Source organism: Leucopleurus acutus (genome assembly GCF_964270905.1).
Source record: "Leucopleurus acutus genome assembly, chromosome: 4".
Classification (NCBI taxonomy): Eukaryota; Metazoa; Chordata; class Mammalia; order Artiodactyla; family Delphinidae; genus Leucopleurus; species Leucopleurus acutus.
Genome location: NC_139146.1, coordinates 21,896,272 through 21,915,154, shown reverse-complemented (window position 1 = coordinate 21,915,154; position 18,883 = coordinate 21,896,272). Strand labels below are relative to the sequence as shown.

General features: G+C 38.3%; 1 protein-coding gene and 1 long non-coding RNA gene across 3 annotated transcripts in view; one reads left to right on the top strand and one right to left on the bottom strand.

Annotated features, from left to right (window-relative positions):
• The window catches only part of LOC309961332, a 75,870-nt gene that overhangs the window by 10,443 nt on the left and 46,544 nt on the right, over positions 1–18,883 (top strand). The gene's annotated exons all lie outside the window — the stretch shown is intronic.
• Positions 14,030–17,467, bottom strand: FABP2 (fatty acid binding protein 2; the record flags this gene model as incomplete). The annotated part of the gene is made up of 4 exons (XM_082837693.1): positions 14,030–14,717; positions 15,110–15,217; positions 16,245–16,417; positions 17,401–17,467. The coding sequence occupies 4 exons, from the start codon at positions 17,465–17,467 to the stop codon at positions 14,667–14,669; spliced, it is 399 nt and encodes a 132-aa protein (XP_082693819.1). The 3' UTR covers positions 14,030–14,666.

Genomic DNA, 18,883 nt, shown 5'->3' with positions numbered 1-18,883 from the left:
GTAGCTGAGTGATTAAAATGCGAACTCTCATGATCTACCCTACTTGAGTTAAAATCCCAACTTTAGGACTTGCTGAGTGTATCCGCATGAGCAAATTGGTTAACCTCTATGAGGCTCAGGTTCCCCATTTGTAAAATAGAATTAATATTAGTCTTAACCCATAGAGTTGTTGTGAGAATTAAATGAAATAGTTTAAGAAGGGCACTAGAAGTAATACCTGGAGCATAATTAGTGTTAGTTATTATTTGGATTATTTACGAAAAATGAAAGAATTTTGCTCTTAAATGATGAAGAACGTAGTTGTGTGAAACTCTTTTATGAAGAAAAAAAAATTCTTTGTTGCTTAGTTACAATAGAGTAAGTAACCTTTCTAGCTGTGTTTTTGGTCCATGAATCAAAATAATGCAAAACAACTAGAGTTTTCAATAGAAAAAATAGCTGATATTCCAGCCAAGTTTTTGAAATTTAGTTCACAGTTGTCTGAAATACAAGAGAATAAGACAAAGAACAAATCTGTGATTGTTCTCAAGACAGGGCCCTGTTGTGTGCATCATGACCATGAGGCTCTCTTGCTCTTTTCCACAGGCATGGTAGATTATTCTGGTTCTCCAAGACAGGTAGTTTGAAGACACGTTTCTCATTGCTTCCTTTTTCTTATAATAAAGCATTACAGACCCAGACAATAGCCACCAAAGGGAAGTCAAAGCCTGGAATATGACGTTTGGCTATGTCCTCTCATTTGCTATGAGTCATATTGGTTATATCCTTTTGTTTCTTTTTTTGTTTGTTATTTTTGTTTGTTTTTTACATCTTTATTGGAGTATAATTGCTTTACAATGGTGTGTTAGTTTCTGCTTTATAACAAAGTGAATCAGTTATACATATACATATGTTCCCATATCTCTTCCCTCTTGAGTCTCCCTCCCTCCCACCCTCCCTATCCCACCCCTCCAGGCGGTCACAAAGCACTGAGCTGATCTCCCTGTGCTATGCGGCTGCTTCCCACCAGCTATCTACCTTAAGTCTGGTAGTGTATATATTTCCATGCCACTCTCTCACTTTGTCCCAGCTTACCTTTCCCCTTCCCCGTATCCTCAAGTCCGTTCTCTAGTAGGTCTGTGTCATTATTCCCGTCTTGCCCCTAGGTTCTTCATGACCAAGAAGAAATTTTTTTTTTGATTCCATGTATATGTGTTAGCATACAGTAATTGTTTTTCTCTTTCTGACTTACTTCACTCTGTATGACAGATTCTAGGTCCATCCACCTCACTACAAATAACTCAATTTCGTTTCTTTTTATGGCTGAGTAATATTCCATTGTAAATATGTGCCACATCTTCTTTATCCATTCATCTGTTGATGGACACTTAGGTTGCTTCCATGTCCTGGCTATTGTAAATAGAGCTGCAATGAACATTTTGGTACTCTTTTTGAATTATGGTTTTCTCAGGGTATATGCCCAGTAGTGGGATTGCTGGGTCGTATGTTAGTTCTATTTTTAGTTTTTTAAGGAACCCCCATACTGTTCTCCATAGTGGCTGTATCAATTTACATTCCCACCAACAGTGCAGGGTTCCCTTTTCTCCACACCCTCTCCAGCATTTAATGTTTGTAGATATTTTTGATGATGGCCATTCTGACCGGTGTGAGATATGTCATTGTACTTTTGATTTGCATTTCTCTAATGTTTAATGATGTTGAGCATTCTTTCATGTGTTTGTTGGCATTCTGTATATCTTCTTTGGAGAAATGTCTATTATGTCTTCTGCCCATTTTTGGATTGGGTTGTTTGTTTTTTGGATATTGAGCTGCATGAGCAGCTTGTAAATTTTGGAGATTAATCCTTTGTCAGTTGCTTCATTTGCAAATATTTCCTCCCATTCTGAGGGTTGTCTTTTCGTCTTGTTTATGGTTTCCTTTGCTGTGCAAAAGCTTTGAAGTTTCATTAGGTCCCATTTGTTTATTTTTGTTTTTATTTCCATTTCTCTAGGAGGTGGGTCAAAAAGGATCTTGCTGTGATTTATGTCATAGACTGTTCTGCCTGTGTTTTCTTCTAAGAGTTTGATAATGTCTGGCCTTACATTTAGGTCTTTAATCCATTTTGAGTTTATTTTTGTGTATGGTGTTAGGGAGTGTTCTAATTTCATTCTTTTACATGTAGCTGTCCAGTTTTCCCAGCTTTTTGAAGAGGCCGTCTTTTCTCCATTGTATATTTTTGCCTCCTTTATCAAACATAAGGTGACCATATGTGTGTGGGTTTATCTCTGGGCTTTCTATCCTGTTCCATTGATCTATCTTTCTGTTTTTGTGCCAGTACCATACTGTCTTGATTACTGTAGCTTTGTAGTATAGTCTGAAGCCAGGGAGCCTGATTCCTCCAGCTCCGTTTTTCTTTTTTAAGATTTCTTTCACTATTCGGTGTCTTTTGTGTTTCCATACAAATTGTGAAATTTTTTGTTCTAGTTCTGTGAAAAATGCCAGTGGTAGTTTGGTAGGGATTGCATTGACTCTGTAGATTGCTTTGGGTAGTAGAGTCATTTTCACAATGTTGATTCTTCCAATCCAAGAACATGGTATATCTCTCCATCTATTTGTATCATCTTTAATTTCTTTTATCAATGTCTTATAATTTTCTGCATACAGGTCTTTTGTCTCTTTAGGTAGGTTTATTCCTAGATATTTTATTCCTTTTGTTGCAGTGATAAATGGGAGTGTTTTCTTAATTTCACTTTCAGATTTTTCATCATTAGTGTATAGGAATGCAAGAGATTTCTGTGCATTAATTTTGTATACTGTTATTTTACCATATTCATTGATTAGCTCTAGTTGTTTTCTGGTAGCATCTTTAGGATTCTCTATGTATAGTATCATGTCACCTGCAAACAGTGACAGCTTTACTTCTTCTTTTCTGATTTTGATTCCTTTTATTTCTTTTTCTTCTCTGATTGCTGTGGCTAAAACTTCCAAAACTATGTTGAATAATAGTGGTGAGAGTGGGCAACCTTGTCTTGTTCCTGATCTTAGTGGAAATGGTGTCAGTTTTTCACCATTGAGAATGATGTTGGCTGTGGGTTTGTCATATATGGCCTTTATTATGTTGAGGAAAGTTCCCTCTATGCCTACTTTCTGGAGGGTTTTTATCATAAATGGGTGCTGAATTTTGTCAAAAGCTTTCTCTGCATCAATTGAGATGATCATATGGTTTTTCTCCTTCAGTTTGTTAATATGGTGTATCACATTGATTGATTTGCATATATTGAAGAATCCTTGCATTCCTGCGTAAACCCCACCTGATGATGGTGTATGATCCTTTTAATGTTCTGTTGGATTCTGTTTGCTAGTATTTTGTTGAGGAGTTTTGCATCTATGTTCATCAGTGATATTGGCCTGTAGTTTTCTTTCTTTGTGACATCTTTGTGTGGTTTTGGTATCAGGGTGATGGTGGCCTCGTAGAATGAGTTTGGGAGTGTTCCTCCCTCTGCTATATTTTAGAAGAGTTTGACAAGGGTAGATGTTAGCACTTCTCTAAATGTTTGATAGAATTCGCCTGTGACGCCATCTGGTCCTGGGCTTTTGTTTGTTGGAAGATTTTTAATCATAGTTGCAATTCCAGTGCTTGTGATTGGTCTTTTCATAGTTTCTATTTCTTCCTGGTTCAGTCTTGGAAGGTTGTGCATTTGTAAGAATTTTTCCATTTCTTCCAGGTTGTCCATTTTATTGGCATATAGTTGCTTGTAGTAATCTCTCATGATGCTTTGTATTTCTGCAGTGTCAGTTGTTACTTCTCCTTTTTCATTTCTCATTCTGTTGATTTGAGTCTTCTCCCTTTTTTTCTTGATGAGTCTGTCTAATGGTTTAATCAGTTTTCTTTATCTTCTCAAAGAACCAGCTTTTAGTTTTATTGATCTTTGCTATCATTTCCTTCATTTCTTTTTCATTTATTTCTGATCTGATCTTTATGATTTCTTTCCTTCTGCTAACTTTGGGTTTTTTTTGTTCTTTCTCTAATTGCTTTAGATGTAAGGTTAGGTTGTTTATTTGACATGTTTCTTGTTTCTTAAGGTAGGATTGTATTGCTATAAACTTCCCTCTTAGAACTGCTTTTGCTGCATCCCATAGGTTTTGGGTCATCATGTTTTCATTGTCATTTGTTTCTAGGTAGTTTTTGATTTCCTCTTTGAGTTCTTCAGTGATCTCTTGGGTATTAAGTGTATTGTTTAACCTCCATGTGTTTGTATATTTTACAGATTTTTTCCTGTAATTGGTATCTAGTCTCATAACATTGAGGTCGGAAAAGATACTTGATACGATTTCAGTTTTTACCATGGCTTGATTTGTGACCCAAGATATGATCTGTCCTGGAGAATGTTCCATGAGCACTTGAGGAGAAAGTATATTCTGTTGTTTTTGCATGGAATGTTCTATAAATATCAATTAAGTCCATCTTGTTTAATGTATCATTTAAAGCTTATGTTTCCTTACTTATTTTCATTTTGGATGATCTTTCCATTGGTGATAGTGGGGTGTTAAAGTCCCCTACTATGATTGTGTTACTGTCGATTTCCCCTTTTATGGCTGTTAGTATTTGCCTATGTATTGAGGTGCTCCTGTGTTGGATGCATAAATATTTACAAACGTTATATCTTCTTCTTGGATTGATCCCTTGATCATTATGTAGTGGCCTTCTTTGTCTCTTGTAATAATCTTTGTTTTGAAGTCTATTTTGTCTGATATGAGAATTGCTACTCCAGCTTTCTTTTGATTTCCATTTGCATGGTATATCTTTTTCCATCCTCTCACTTTCAGTCTCTATGTGTCCCTAGGTCTGAGGTGGGTTTCTTGTAGACCACATAGATACGCATCTTGTTTTTGTATCCATTCAGCCAGTCTGTGTCCTTTGGTTGGAGCATTTAATCCATTTACATTTAAGGTATTTATCGGTATGTATGTTCCTATGACCATTTTCTTAATTGTTTTGGGTTTGTTATTGTAGGTCTTTTCCTTCTCTTGTGTTTCCTGACTAGAGAAGTAACTTTAGCATTTGTTGTAAAGCTGGTTTGGTGGTGCTGAATTCTCTTAGCTTTTGCTTGTCTGTAAAGGTTTTAATTTCTCCATCAAATCTGAATGAGATCCTTGCTGGGTAGAGTAATCTTGGTTTTAGGTTTTTCTCCTTCATCACTTTAAATATGTCCTGCCACTCCCTTCTGGCTTGCAGAGTTTCTGCTGCAAGATCAGCTGTTAACCTTATGGGGATTCCCTTGTGTGTTATTTGTTGTTTTTCCTTGCTGATTTTAATATTTTTTCTTTGTATTTAATATTTGATAGTTTGTTTAATATGTGTCTTGGCGTTTTTCTCCTTGGATTTATCTGTATGGGACTCTCTGTGCTTCCTGGACTTTTTAAACTATTTCCTTTCCCATATTAGGCAAGTTTTCAGCTGTAATCTCTTCAAATATTTTCTCAGTCCCTTTCTTTTTCTCCTCTTCTTCTGGGACCCCTATAATTCAAATGTTGGTGCATTTAATGTTGTCCCAGAGGTCTCTGAGACTGTCCTCAATTCTGTTCATTCTTTTTTCTTTATTCTGCTCTGCAGTAGTTATTTCCACTATTTTATCTTCCAGGTCACTTATCTGTTCTGCTGCCTCAGTTATTCTGCTATTGATCCCTTCTAGAGAATATTTTATTTCATTTATCATGTTGTTCATCACTGTTTGTTTGCTCTTTAGTTCTTCTAGGTCCTTGTTAAATGTTTCTTGTATTTTCTCCATTCTATTTCCAAGATTTTGGATCATCTTTACTATCATTATTCTGAATTCTTTTTCAGAGAGACTGCCTATTTCTTCATTTGTTAGGTCTGGTGGGTTTTTGCCTTGCTCCTTCATCTGCTGTGTGTTTCTCTGTCTTCTCATTTTGCTTACCTTACTGTGTTTGGGGTCTTCTTTTTGCAGGCTACAGGTTCGTAGTTCCTGTTGTTTTTGGTGTCTGTCCCCAGTGGCTAAAGTTGGTTCAGTGGGTTGTGTAGGCTTCCTGGTGGAGGGGACTAGTGCCTGTGTTCTGGTGGATGAGGCTGGATCTTGTCTTTCTGGTGGGCAGGTGCACGTCTGGTGGTGTGTTTTGGGGTGTCTGTGGCCTTATTATGATTTTAAGCAGCCTCTCTGCTAATGGATGGGGTTGTGTTCCACTAGTTGTTTGGCATAGGGTATCCACTGTAGCTTGCTGGTTGTTGAGTGGAGCTGGGTCTTGGCATTGAGATGGAGATCTCTGGCAGATTTTTGCCGTTTGATATTACATGGAGCTGGGAGGTCTCTTGTGGACCAGTGTCCTGAACTTGGCTCTCCCACCTTGGAGGCACAGCCCTGACGCCTGCCTGGAGCATCTAATCGTAGTGTGTTCGAATTAGTGCTATGTTTTGCGGAGAAAACATTTACTTACTTAGATTTTACGATTTTCTCTTTGAATTTGGAGCCAATTTGTATTTTGAAGATTTTGTAGACCCTGGGAAGTAGCCTTTTTATGTATGGTTACTGGTGAAAAAAGGATGAAAAGAATCTCAGATGTAAGTTAGGCCTCGTAGAATTCAGTAAAGGCTGTATAATCAGGCAACTTAGCAAAGATAGGCCAATGGAAAATATAATTCAAGATACTATGTGTTTCTGTGAGCGCCTACATTACTTCTTTGTAATGCTTATCACAATTGTTTTTACTTGTTTATTGTCAGTCTTCAAACTCTAGATGCTATGTTTCTGAGCTGGATTCAAATCTCCATGGGAACCAAATTGATTTGTTTACCTGTAAAAGTCATGTCATATGTGTCACCTGGTAGGTGCTTAATTCATATTTGTTTAAGAAATACATACTTTTGGCCACTCAGGATCCAAGGAAGCTATAGTGAACAAGTTATATTTCTTTTCATCAGAAGCAAGAATTCATTATCTCCATTTCTAAGAAGGTATTATTTCACCCTCTTTTCTTATATCCAGTTTCTGTTTACTGGAATTCAACATGATCCCTTTTGCCTCATGGCCTCTGTTGTCTGCCTTTCCTTCTATACCTTTCTACTTTTGCCCATTGTCTGGGAGGAAGAAATTTTCCTCTACCCAACTAGGTTCTTCTGGCTGGTCCAAGAATTAAATTGACATGAGACAGATTAGCAGGAGAAAATCAAACAAAAATTAAATAACATATAGACATAGGAGAGACCCAGGAACATGGAGTAACTTGCCAAATTGGCCAAAAGTTCACCATAAATGCCATCGTCAGCTAGAGATAAAAGAGGATGTTGGGACTTCAGAGGGGAGGAAGGCAGTGGTCATGGAGATGAAAAAGCAAATGTTTGATAAACAAATGTTTGCTGGGCCCTGCAGAGAAAATGGGACATTGGGTGGACTCTGATCTCTAGGCCCCTTTTGGGTAGACTCTGATCCCTAGGCCCCTTTTGGGTGGACTCTGGTCCCTAGGCCCCTTTTGGGTGGACTGTGGTCCCTAGGCCCCTTTTGGGTGGACTCTGATCCCTAGGTCCCTTTTGGGTGGACTCTGATCCCTAGGCCCCTTTTGGGTGGGCTCTGATTCCTAGGCCCCTTTTGGATAGACTCTGGTCCCTAGGTCCCTTTTGGGTGGACTCTGGTCCTTAGGCCCCTTTTGGGTGGACTCTGGTCCCTAGGCCCCTTTTGGGTGGATTCTGGTCCGTAGGCCCCTTTTGGGTGGACTCTGGTCCCTAGGCCCCTTTTGGGTGGACTCTGATCCCTAGGCCCCATTTGGGTGGGCTCTGGTCCCTAGGCCCCTTTTGGGTGGACTCTGATCCCTAGGCCCCTTTTGGGTGGGCACTGGTCTCTAGGCCCCTTTTGGGTGGGCTGTGGTCCCTAGGCCCCTTTTGGGTGGACTCTGGTCTCTAGGCCCCTTTTGGGTGGACTCTGATCCCTAGGCTCCTTTTGGGTGGGCTCTGGTCCCTAGGCCCCTTTTGGGTGGACTCTGGTCCCTAGGCCCCTTTTGGGTGGGCACTGGTCTCTAGGCCCCTTTTGGGTGGGCTGTGGTCCCTAGGCCCCTTTTGGGTGGACTCTGGTCTCTAGGCCCCTTTTGGGTGGGCTCTGGTCCCTAGGCCCCTTTTGGGTGGGCTGTGGTCCCTAGGCCCCTTTTGGGTATGCTCTGGTCCCTAGGCCCCTTTTGGGTGGGCTCTGGTCCCTAGGCCCCTTTTGGGTGTGCTCTGGTCCCTGGGCCCCTTTTGGATGGACTCTGGTCTCTAGGCCCCTTTTGGGTGGACTCTGATCTCTAGACCACACTGAGTTTCCCCCACCACATCTATCCCATATTCTTTGCAGATATTTCTGGTGATACCTCTATTCTGGGAATAAGCCCTTTATTTAAATACTTTAGGCAGCTAAGAGGGAAGTAAAAAGAAAGGCTTTCTGAGTCTTCTGTTTCTTAAAGATAATCAGCCTAAATTAATCATAATGCCAAAGAGATACATTTTGGAGTGGCAAATTTTGTTCCCATCATTGTAACCATCATTACTAGCTGATGACTTTTTCTGTGTATTGAAGTCAAATTCCCAAGAATCAGACCCTAACTGGTTTAGCTAATTAGAATTATTGGTCTTGAATAAAGTTCTCATAGGCTGTTCTTAAGTATATAGATTGACTGCCCTTGGAGCAAGTGGCCTAATCTGTTATGGCCAAGGTAGTGTTGGTCTGGTTCAGAATAAGATTATCTGTGTATAAAAACAGCTGGGGCTGATTCCTTCAGTAGAGCTTCTGTGTGTAAGTTCTCAGAACATAGGATGGGAAGGCTGGGTTGCTGAGTCTGAGACTGTCCAGCATGCCCCATTTATTTACTCCACTGCAATTATTAATGTTTACTATGTGTTAAAGGGATATAGTGGAGGGAGGGGTATAGATATAAGACTGTCCTGCCTTCACGGAACTCACAGACTAGAGGAGACAGGAAAGCAAACTGAAGGCAGAAAAATGGTATGATATTGGTGAGTACATTGTGCTATGGGAACACAGATGAATCAGTGGGGTCTGGGAGTGTGAAATCAGCCCCATCCTCACTCAGGTTTTTCTGCCCTAAGTGTATGTTAAAGAGAGGAAGTTCAGTGTCAACATTTATGTCCTTTGATATCCTTGTTATCTTGATGTTTAAAAAATTACCTAAAGCAAAACAAGAAATGGCATTGAGTATATAATCGTTTATGTAAAGGACTTTTTCTTGTTTGTTGAGTGGAGGGAGAGTATTATTCTTTGGCTCTCAGATATTTTCTACAGTTAGTGTAGTGAGTATATCAGAATTATTTGAAAAGAACCAGTTACACTACCTGTAATATGAGGGATGTGGACTTAAAACTGGGCAGAGATCCTGAGAGATCTTCCTCACCCTTCTTTAAATTTCTGCTACTCTTCTCCCTTCACAGCGGTCCTAACCACTAATGACTGGTTGAGTATTTAAATTCCCTCTTTTCTTCCTGGTAATCTAGATATTGTAGAAGAGAGGACTTCTGGTAACCCTTTATTCTAGTGGAATTCTCAGTGGGGATGCTTATGGATGAGAGAAGCCCCCTGGAAAACTGTTCTTTATCTGTGACTATTAGTTTGCCCCATGCCCCTAACTTCCTTCATCTTCTATCACAGCCTTGCTTACTCTTCTTTTCCAGTCAATTCTCCAATAATGTCTGTTCAAGCCAGTAGCCTGAATGTTGGTCATTGGGCCTGAACATCACCGTGCATATTAGCACTTCATATTGTTCCAAAGAGGTGAAGTGACTTGCCCAAAGCTCTTCATAGCACTTCATATTGAATGAAAGCATAACCCTACCCCTAAATGACCATCCAGTTTTGAAGATGATGCTATTCTAGATATTCTGATTCAGACCCAGGATGAACCTGACAATTTGAATCTATTTGATGAAGTTCTTAATGACCTAAATATCTCTACCAATGGCATTCATCTTTGAATACTTGATACCTGGCACATAGTACTTTTTAAAAGTTATTTTTTGAACAAATGAAAGCAGCCTTAGGGAACTGTTAAGGAAAACAGAAAAGGAGTCTTTGATTATTTTGGAAGTTGGAACTGAGGAAGCATTTAATAATTATTTCAAACTGTACAATATAGTATGTCAAACCTTTCTGGAACCCTCTAGATACTGAAATGCAAAGACCTTGCATTGGAAATCTTTGAAAGAATTCATATCATTAACCAGTAGATGGCAGTCTTATGCTATAGTTAATACATGGATTTTCTTCAATAAATACATACTAAGCGATCGGTTGGTTGAATTTGTGGTTGCAGGACTGCAGATACGGAGGGCCAACTGTAAAGTAATACTTGGATTTTCGACTGGGGAGCGGGTGGCGCCTCTAACCCCTACTGTTGTTCAAGGGTCAACTGTACTTTGACATGTTCATCCATCATCATCCTTCCCTCCTGATCCCCACAAAACCTCCTGCCACTTCAATTCTGTCCCAGACAACTATCTTACCCATCTAGTCACCTCTCTTCAGGTGCCCAGGGTTGTCTTACTGCTAGTGTCTAATTAATCACAGGAAAATATCTTTTATACTTACTTATTCATAGTCATCTCCTAGGAACGGGACTGGCTACATAATTTGCAGGTCTTCCTGTTCAAAATTTATTGAGAATTTTGAGACACTAGCAGCAGAGCATTAAATTAAGCACACAGCCCTTCTGAGCCTAGACAGGTCACACACCCATGAAGCAAGCCAGGCTTCAGAATTTAGAAGATATCTCCTTCTCCCCACCCCACCCTCTGTCATTGCAACACCTCCCTGTGATACATACCCAAGGGGCTACTTAAAGGAGGAGTCACTGACTGCTATTCAGATACAGAATCTCAGCACTGGATCTTAGCACTAGAGATCATCTGGTCCAGTTAACTCATTTTAAAGATGATTGAACTAAATTCCAAAGAGGTGAAGTGACTTGCCCAAAGCTCTACCAGCCAAGGCTCCATCTACCACACAGGCCCTGTGAGAGATATTTTAAGAAAAGTTTTCCCATCTACCTAAGCCAGACTTTGCTCTGCTTTCTCTTCAAGAGTAGGGCACAGGTTTCTATTACTTAGTAACATTTATTGAGTACCAGCCATGTGCTGAGCACTGTGCTAGATGTTTTATATATAATACCTCAGTTGACAACACTCTCAGAAAATCATTGCTATTTTCCCTATTTTTCAAGTGAGAAAAATTGAGGCTCAGAACTTGAATCTTAGTTAGTAACTGGAAAGATAAGTGTTTAGGTAAGTCTGTGTTATTCTAAAACCCATTCCTTTTTTACCACATCATTCCTGAGTTCTAGGAAGACTGGGTCAGCCTATATTTCCTGAACATCAGTCTTGTTTTTGATCATCTCTGGATGATCTTGGGGACTCTTACGAGGTAATCCATGTTCTTCAAATTTACCAGCCTTGCTCCTGCCTTAGGGCCTTTGCTCCAGGGTATTTCCTCCACCTGAAACATTCTTCCTCCAGATATTCCATGAAAACAGGAACACATGTCAGATAGGTAATAGGGGATCTGATCACATAGGATATTGCAGGCCATTGTAAGAACATTGGCTTTTTCTCTGAATGAAATGGGAGACATTTCGGTATTTTGTGTAAAGGAGTGACATGATCTGATTTAGATTTTTAAAGGATCCTTCTGACGCTGTGTTGAAAAAGAGACTAAGTGGGTGGAGTAAGGAAGGTAGAAAGAAAGTAGGAGGCTTTTTAGGGATTATTACAGTAATCAAGGGAAGGATAAATGGTGACTGACCAAGGTGATAGCAGTGGAAATGAAATATGTTAAAATTTTTAACCTTTTGTTGTGGAAAATATCGAATACATACAAAAGTAGGGAGAAAAGTTTAATGAATTGCCATGTTCCTACTAGGTACCCCATGAACCTATCATGTGTCAGCATGGGTTGGGCACTTTTCAACAGCTGCAACAGTTGTCAACTTGTGACCAATCTTGTTTCTTCTATACTCCTCCCCACTACCTCCCTGACCCTAGATTGGGGAGGAAGCAATTTGAAGGAGACCCCAGATACTATATTTCATGTGTAAATATTTCAGCTTTTACTACCCCAGCTGCATCTAACTGCTCCTCTATCCTGCAGTTTACCCTGTGGCTCCTGCTTGTTCATAGCTTCGCATACTCATGTCTTTTACTTACTGCCTGCCCTCTTTGTCCTCTTTAAACCTTTTCAAACATTTTTTTTAATTTTATTTTTTTATTTTTGACTGTGCTGCGCGGCTTGCGAGATCTTAGTTCCCTAACCAGGGATCAAACCCGCACCCTCAGCAGTGAAAGCGTGGAGTCCTAACCACTGGACGCCAGGGAATTCCGGAAACCTTTTTCCTTCTACCGATAACTGTGTATTTCTCACATTCAAACTCCCTAAAGGGAGGTTCTTCTAGGTTCAGTTCATTGTGTTGTTCCTTCTGCACAGAGAAGGAACATAAACTGGCCAAACTGTGTTAGATTGGCTGCTCTTGGGTCAGGCACCCTCTCTTGGTCAATCAAATTGGCATGATATCAAGGTCAGTTTCCCAAAGAGGGGTTATAGCAATGGTAGTCACTTAGCAAACAATAGGCTGCTCTCCAATACTAATAAATAGTGGAGATTTAATGCTAGAAAGGATATAAATTGTAAAAAAAAAAAAAAAAGTGAGCCTGCGGTGAGGCTAGAAATAGATAAGTGCCTAATCACTTAATTGCCATTATTTTACAGTCTGACCTGACTCATTTGGAGTGCTATTATTGGGTGCCACTAAGGAATTAAGGGACTTTTTTTCCTTAAGATATTTTTGTTTATAATAGGCTGAGTAATAGCATAGATCATAATGTACTGGACTAAAAGTCAAGACCTACATTTAATTCCTGTGTTCCTCATGGACTCTGTACAACATTAGACAAGCTAATAAACCTCTCTGTGCCTTAGTTTCTCCACTTTCAGATGAGGTTAATACCTGCCCTATTCCAATTTCACATACGTAGATAAGATCAGAGAGGTAGAAGCACTTTGAACCTTTGTTTTTTCTTTTCTTTTTATTTTTTTTATGGTACGCGGGCCTCTCACTGTTGGGGCCTCTCCCGTTGCGGAGCACAGGCTCCGGACGCACAGGCTCAGCGGCCATGGCTCACGGGCCCAGCCGCTCCGTGGCATGTGGGATCTTCCCGGACCGGGGCACGAACCCGTGTCCCCTGCATCGGCAGGCGGACTCTCAACCACTGCGCCACCAGGGAAGCCCTGAACCTTTATTTTTAAAAAGTGTGTGAAAAATCTGAATCATTACTATTTTCAATGTGAAGTTTTTAATGAAGTTATAACATGAACAGTGGTGCTCGCTTCGGCAGCACATATACTAAAATGAACAGTGGATTTAAGTTCTTGTTTTTGCAAAAGATTACATATTCTCTAATCTATTCATCTTCATCATGTATCCCAAACATTTTTCTTCCCACATTGTAATGTATCTGCCATGTTTATATACAACTTAGAATGATACCTGGAACTTGGTAAGAACTATATAAATATTAGCTGTTACCTTCTGCAGTGTGAAAAATAATTAGTCAAAACAAAAGTCCATAGAGTTAAATGCTTAAAAAATTGACCACCCTCTGTGCCCTGTAATACACAACCACCTAAAATGCAATTGCTTGAAATACATAAAATAGTATATCATGTGAGCATATGAGTGAAAGAAAACTTTTGAGGCCCTAAAAATCTGTCTGTATGTGTATGCGTTTATGAGTAAAGGGGGGATGCCACTTGAAGGTGACACTTTTGGTATCTGATAGCCCACTTTTTCTCAAAGACAGGTTAGTGTACCTGCTGCATCAGAATCACTTGAGAGTTTTCTAAAGTCCCTGGTTCTATTTTCAGAAATTCTGATCTAATAGGATAACAGTGGAGACTAAGCATGCAAACATTTCTTAAGTTTCTCAGATTATCCTGATGCTTACCCAGGTCTAGGAATCACTGACAATGTAGAAAAATATAATACAGTTCTTTACCCTAGTACATCATTTGTTTCCTACCAGATTATTCAAAGTGGTATGTATGGGGAAATATACAAATCCACACCGGGAGAAGGGGACTGGGAGGTTATCTATTAAAATCAGAATAGTGATTATCTCTGGATTATGGGTTTATGGAAATATTTATTTTTCATTTGCTTTTTTATCTCTAAATTTTCTGGTTGAATGTATATTATTTTTATAATAAATGTTACTAAGGAAAATATTTACCACCAGTACAAGATTTTAAAGACCTCCATGCAATGTATGTTTTTAGTTACCAAATGTGGGAAAAAACCCAAAACCATCTATCAGTGCATATGCTGCGTAGCTTTTTTTTTTTTTTAAAGGAGAGACGACTTATAAAGCAATGTGGGAACAATATTTATTCATCTGTTTTTTAAAATGTGACAAATTCTTTTAGAACACCAATAAATGTACATCTTAGAGAATGTAAAACAAATTAAATCCTAATTAGCTTTTACGTGTTTTGCTTTAGCAAGACTGGAAATATAAGCCATTGGCTAATGTTCATAAAAGGACTAATCAGTCAGCAACCTTACACTTGGTGAGGAGAGGAAAATAAGTTCTGGTTCAGTATAGATTTTCCATCTCATATGTGTTCTGGGCTCTGTTCCAGGAACAATGCTCACTCCTTTTTGAAGATCCTCTTGGCTTCCACTCCTTCATATACATAAGTCTGAAACGTGTTAACAAACATAGAAGAATTTGCCATTAAGATTAAAGGCTAAATTAAGAAAAATATTAGTAGTATTATAGCTTTGAAATAAGTTTATAGTTTTTTTTTCTTGTACCTGATAACAACACTTTATACAGATACAGGATACATCCATTTAAAAACACGTTTTGGTTTTTAGTCACATTTTTAGTTAAAATAGGCTCAATGTATTGACATATATACGTTTTCTTCAATAAATAGGCATCAGAAAATATCTGTATTTTAAAAATCAGTAAGATTAATGAGAAAAGTAATAGTCTATTTATTGATGATATAACTCAACAACCCCCAAAATAAAATCATTGCTGTGTGATTATTTTCGCCTTTGGAAAATAACTATAATAACCACTCACCTGGACCATTTCACCACCTACAATTTCTCGGACAGTATTTAGTTCATTTCCATTGTCCACCCGTTTGAATTTTCCAACAAGTTTATTTCCCTCTAGGCTCCAAGTCCCCTATATAAAATTTAAAAAAAATAGTAAAATAGCATTTTTTAGGGTCTTACATGTGTCAGGCCCTGTTTTGAGGCCTACAGGTCTACTTCTTCAAACTTCACTATGACCCTATGAAGTAAATATTATCTCCATTTCACAGATGAGAAAACTGAAATACAGTAATTTACCTAAAGTCACAAAGCCAGGGTTGAACCTAGGTTATTGGGCTCTAGAGTATGCGCTGGTAACCATCATGCTGTCCTCACTCAATTGTTTCCAAATGCCAGATTTTAAGGCAGATCATCAGGGCTTCTTTTTTCTAAACCTTTCACATTAAAAAGAGTGTTCTAAATTTAGTCATAGTTCATATTAGTTTCATGGAGAAGCCAACAAGCTTGTGCTTGTTTTAATTTATGTAATTGTTGTAGTAATTAAAACATAACCACAATGGATAAAATATTTGACAGTGTGATTGTCATTGGAAACATGTTTAATTTAACCAGAAAAATTCTAAGGGCAAAAAAGTTTTTCAAAACTCAGTTGAAAAATGTGACTCCATAAAATTTTATTTCAAATATTAAAAGTTGAATTCCCAATGACCTAGATTGTAGCATTAGGCCTTTCCATTTGGTCACAAATTCATTCACTAATTTATTCATTTATTGTATTATTTCAGTTACATTAACTAAATGTCTATTACGTTTACGTTAGATAACTCTAAAAGCTTTTGTTGCTGTCAGATATGTAAAGTTGAAAACACTGAACTTTAGTTTTCTTTATGAAGAGGTGTATACTCAGTCATTCAAAGATATTTTTCTAATTCTTATTGTTTAATCCTTTACAGATGTGTATGAAAATCAAAATGTTATGTTTAAATACTCTGCTAACTAACTAACTTGTTTGATATATAATATGGATAAACTCCATTGGCTGCTTCAGTAAATGAAGGAGACCTACATTAATTAAACCATTCAATGACAGAAAGCAGAGATTATTTTAGTATTGTGTAGAAAAATCAAGAATACATTGCTTATAAAAAATTTCTTACAGTGAGTTCAGTTCCATCTGCGAGGCTATAATTAAAAGTGACACCAAGCTCAAACACAACTTCAATGTTTCGAAAAGTGCTTGATTCTTTGACTGTGAATTTATTTCCTTCTTGTGTAATTATCAATTTCAAATTGTCATGAGATGCAAGCTTCCTTTTCACCACATTAATACCTGCAAAGGGAAAGAGATTTAAGGAAATAAAATTTAAAAATGCCATGGAAAATGCTTACTTTTCCAAGTTTTGTTTTAACTAGTTAATTAACCAATTAATATTTTGAGGGGGGAAGAAAACCTGATAGCATTGACTTTGCACAAGAGCATCCAGATTGCTTCTGTAGAAAAAGTTCAGGCTCAATCATATCAAGCTGTTTTTCCAAAACTTAAGAAAAATTAAATGAAGCAGGAATTATTGAATCTTAGAACTGAGTAAGTTTTTTAAAATTATCAATATTTTTGTTTCAGTGTTAAGTAAACCAAATTCCAGGAGTGTCAAGTGAAGGATTTTAAAAGTATATTTATATATTTATAAGGATATACAACTTTAATTCTACATGTATGGTACTCTTTTTTTTTTATTAATGTCCTTTTGCTTTCCATAATGGCCTTAAAATTTTGAACTTCATAATTCTCTTTGTTTTTTGTGGCATTTCCGACTGTCTCAAAAATGAGAAAATTAGCAAACATTACAGTCAAATTTATTATGTCAGAGGAAAAGAGAATTAAGTCTCATTTATTCAGAGCTGTGACTTTTGATGGAACTCATTTTCATTGCTTTATTTTATGGACTTTGCTTTTCCATTCCCTAGAATTTAATGTTTTAAAGTCTGGAAGTTATCATTACACACTGCCATATTTTACTTTCCAAACAAAAAAACTATCAATTTTCGATCAGCAGTTAACGTGAATGAAATGTATCTGGATGTTTTTTGTGTTTCAGAGAATAGCACCCAAGAATCTTTTCTTCCAGTGGTGAGACAGTGTATTCCTTCCAATGTAAGAAGTGGGAATATGGTTTTTGCTACTCTGAACCATCGACCATTCCTGAGCCGCACCGCCACAGCAGGTGTCATTCTCTAAGCCTTAAGGTTTAGAAGGAGTTAGAAAGATGTCTGTGAGAAACAAAAGTACAAGCCATTAAAGTATTAAGCCCTTACCCATTTTTTCCATGAACTTTTCATAGTTCTCGTTTCGGTCTATCTTCCAAGTACCATCGAACGCCATGGTCTCCAGCTGATTGAGCCTCTAGGCAATCAGAGATTCAGGGCTGTCCTTAGGAGAGAATTTATGCTATTTCTTATCTTAGAACCAACTTCATACTGTGATGTGGAAGTTTAAAGTTCAAGAAGTCACTTAACTACATTAATGCCAAACCATCATAGTTTCCCCAGTTTCTATAAATTCCTTAGCTCCTCTCCTGAAATTCAGCTGTATTAAAGCATGATAAGCATACCTACTGTGTCTTAAACTATGATTGTGGGCACATTTATTTCAAGGATTAGAATGCATATTGTCTGTAGATAGTTTTTCCACTTACAAGTTCAAAGTGCACACTGTGTTGAATGTAACATAATTTAGAGCATATATCAAATAACATCTGGGAAGTGAGACTATTAATGACGTATCCCTTTTTTACAATAGCAATTACCTTGTAAAGTGAGACTTCATGACCGAACACAGCTGAAAAGTTAAGGTTAATAGGATATTGATACTGAATATTTATTTATTTTTCTAATATGTCCTTTTGCATTGTGTTTTTGGATTGCCATGACTTTGGGTAAATATCCTGGCACCTGGTACAGTGTGTGACACACAATAGGGACCCATTGTATTTTTGTTTTGGTCTTGAATGGTGATAGGCCACTGAGAAAAATTTCAAGAGGTAGCAATGTGGCTGGATAACATGACAACTCCCATAAGAGAAAGAACATCTTTAAACATCTGCCACGTGCAGAAAAAACAAAAGCCAGATGTCAGCTATGCCATTAACTAAAACCATTCCTTTGTTTAACTCTCACTCCCTCTCATCCCCAAACCTGGTGCTGTCCTAAGCCAAAACTCAATGTGTGTGTTGGGTGGGTTGGGCGTATAGAGGGTAGCTAGAAAGGTGAAGAGGTCACCGTATCTGTCCCTGCCCCCACTGCAGGCTTCCAACCTGGAGCATGCTCTAGCTGGTGCGGGAAAAACCATTAACTTAGTGTGAAGTGTGCAGTTTTGATTATTAGTGAGCCCGAACATGCTCATTATTAAAAAGAGACTATTATTGTGCATGAATGTGACCAGAGAACCTCTTATTAACTAAAGCTCAGTAGAGAAACTATAGAGCATGCCCAAGATTTCATTCAGGGTCAGTGGAGGGACGTATCTAACAGATTTGAACAGGACATTGGGAAATAGAATAAAGTTTAAAAATTTTTAAAGAAATATTTATCTATCTGTTTATTTGGCTGCATTGGGTCTTTGTTGCAGCATGCAGGATCTTCTTTGTGGCATGTGAGATCTTTCATTGTGCTGTGCGGGCTTCTCTCTCTAACTGTGGCTTCTGGGCTCTAGAGCGTGTGGGCTCAGTAGTTGCAGTGTGCGGGCTCAGTAGTTGTGGCATATGGGCTCTCTAGTTGTGGTGCGTGGGCTCCAGAGAGT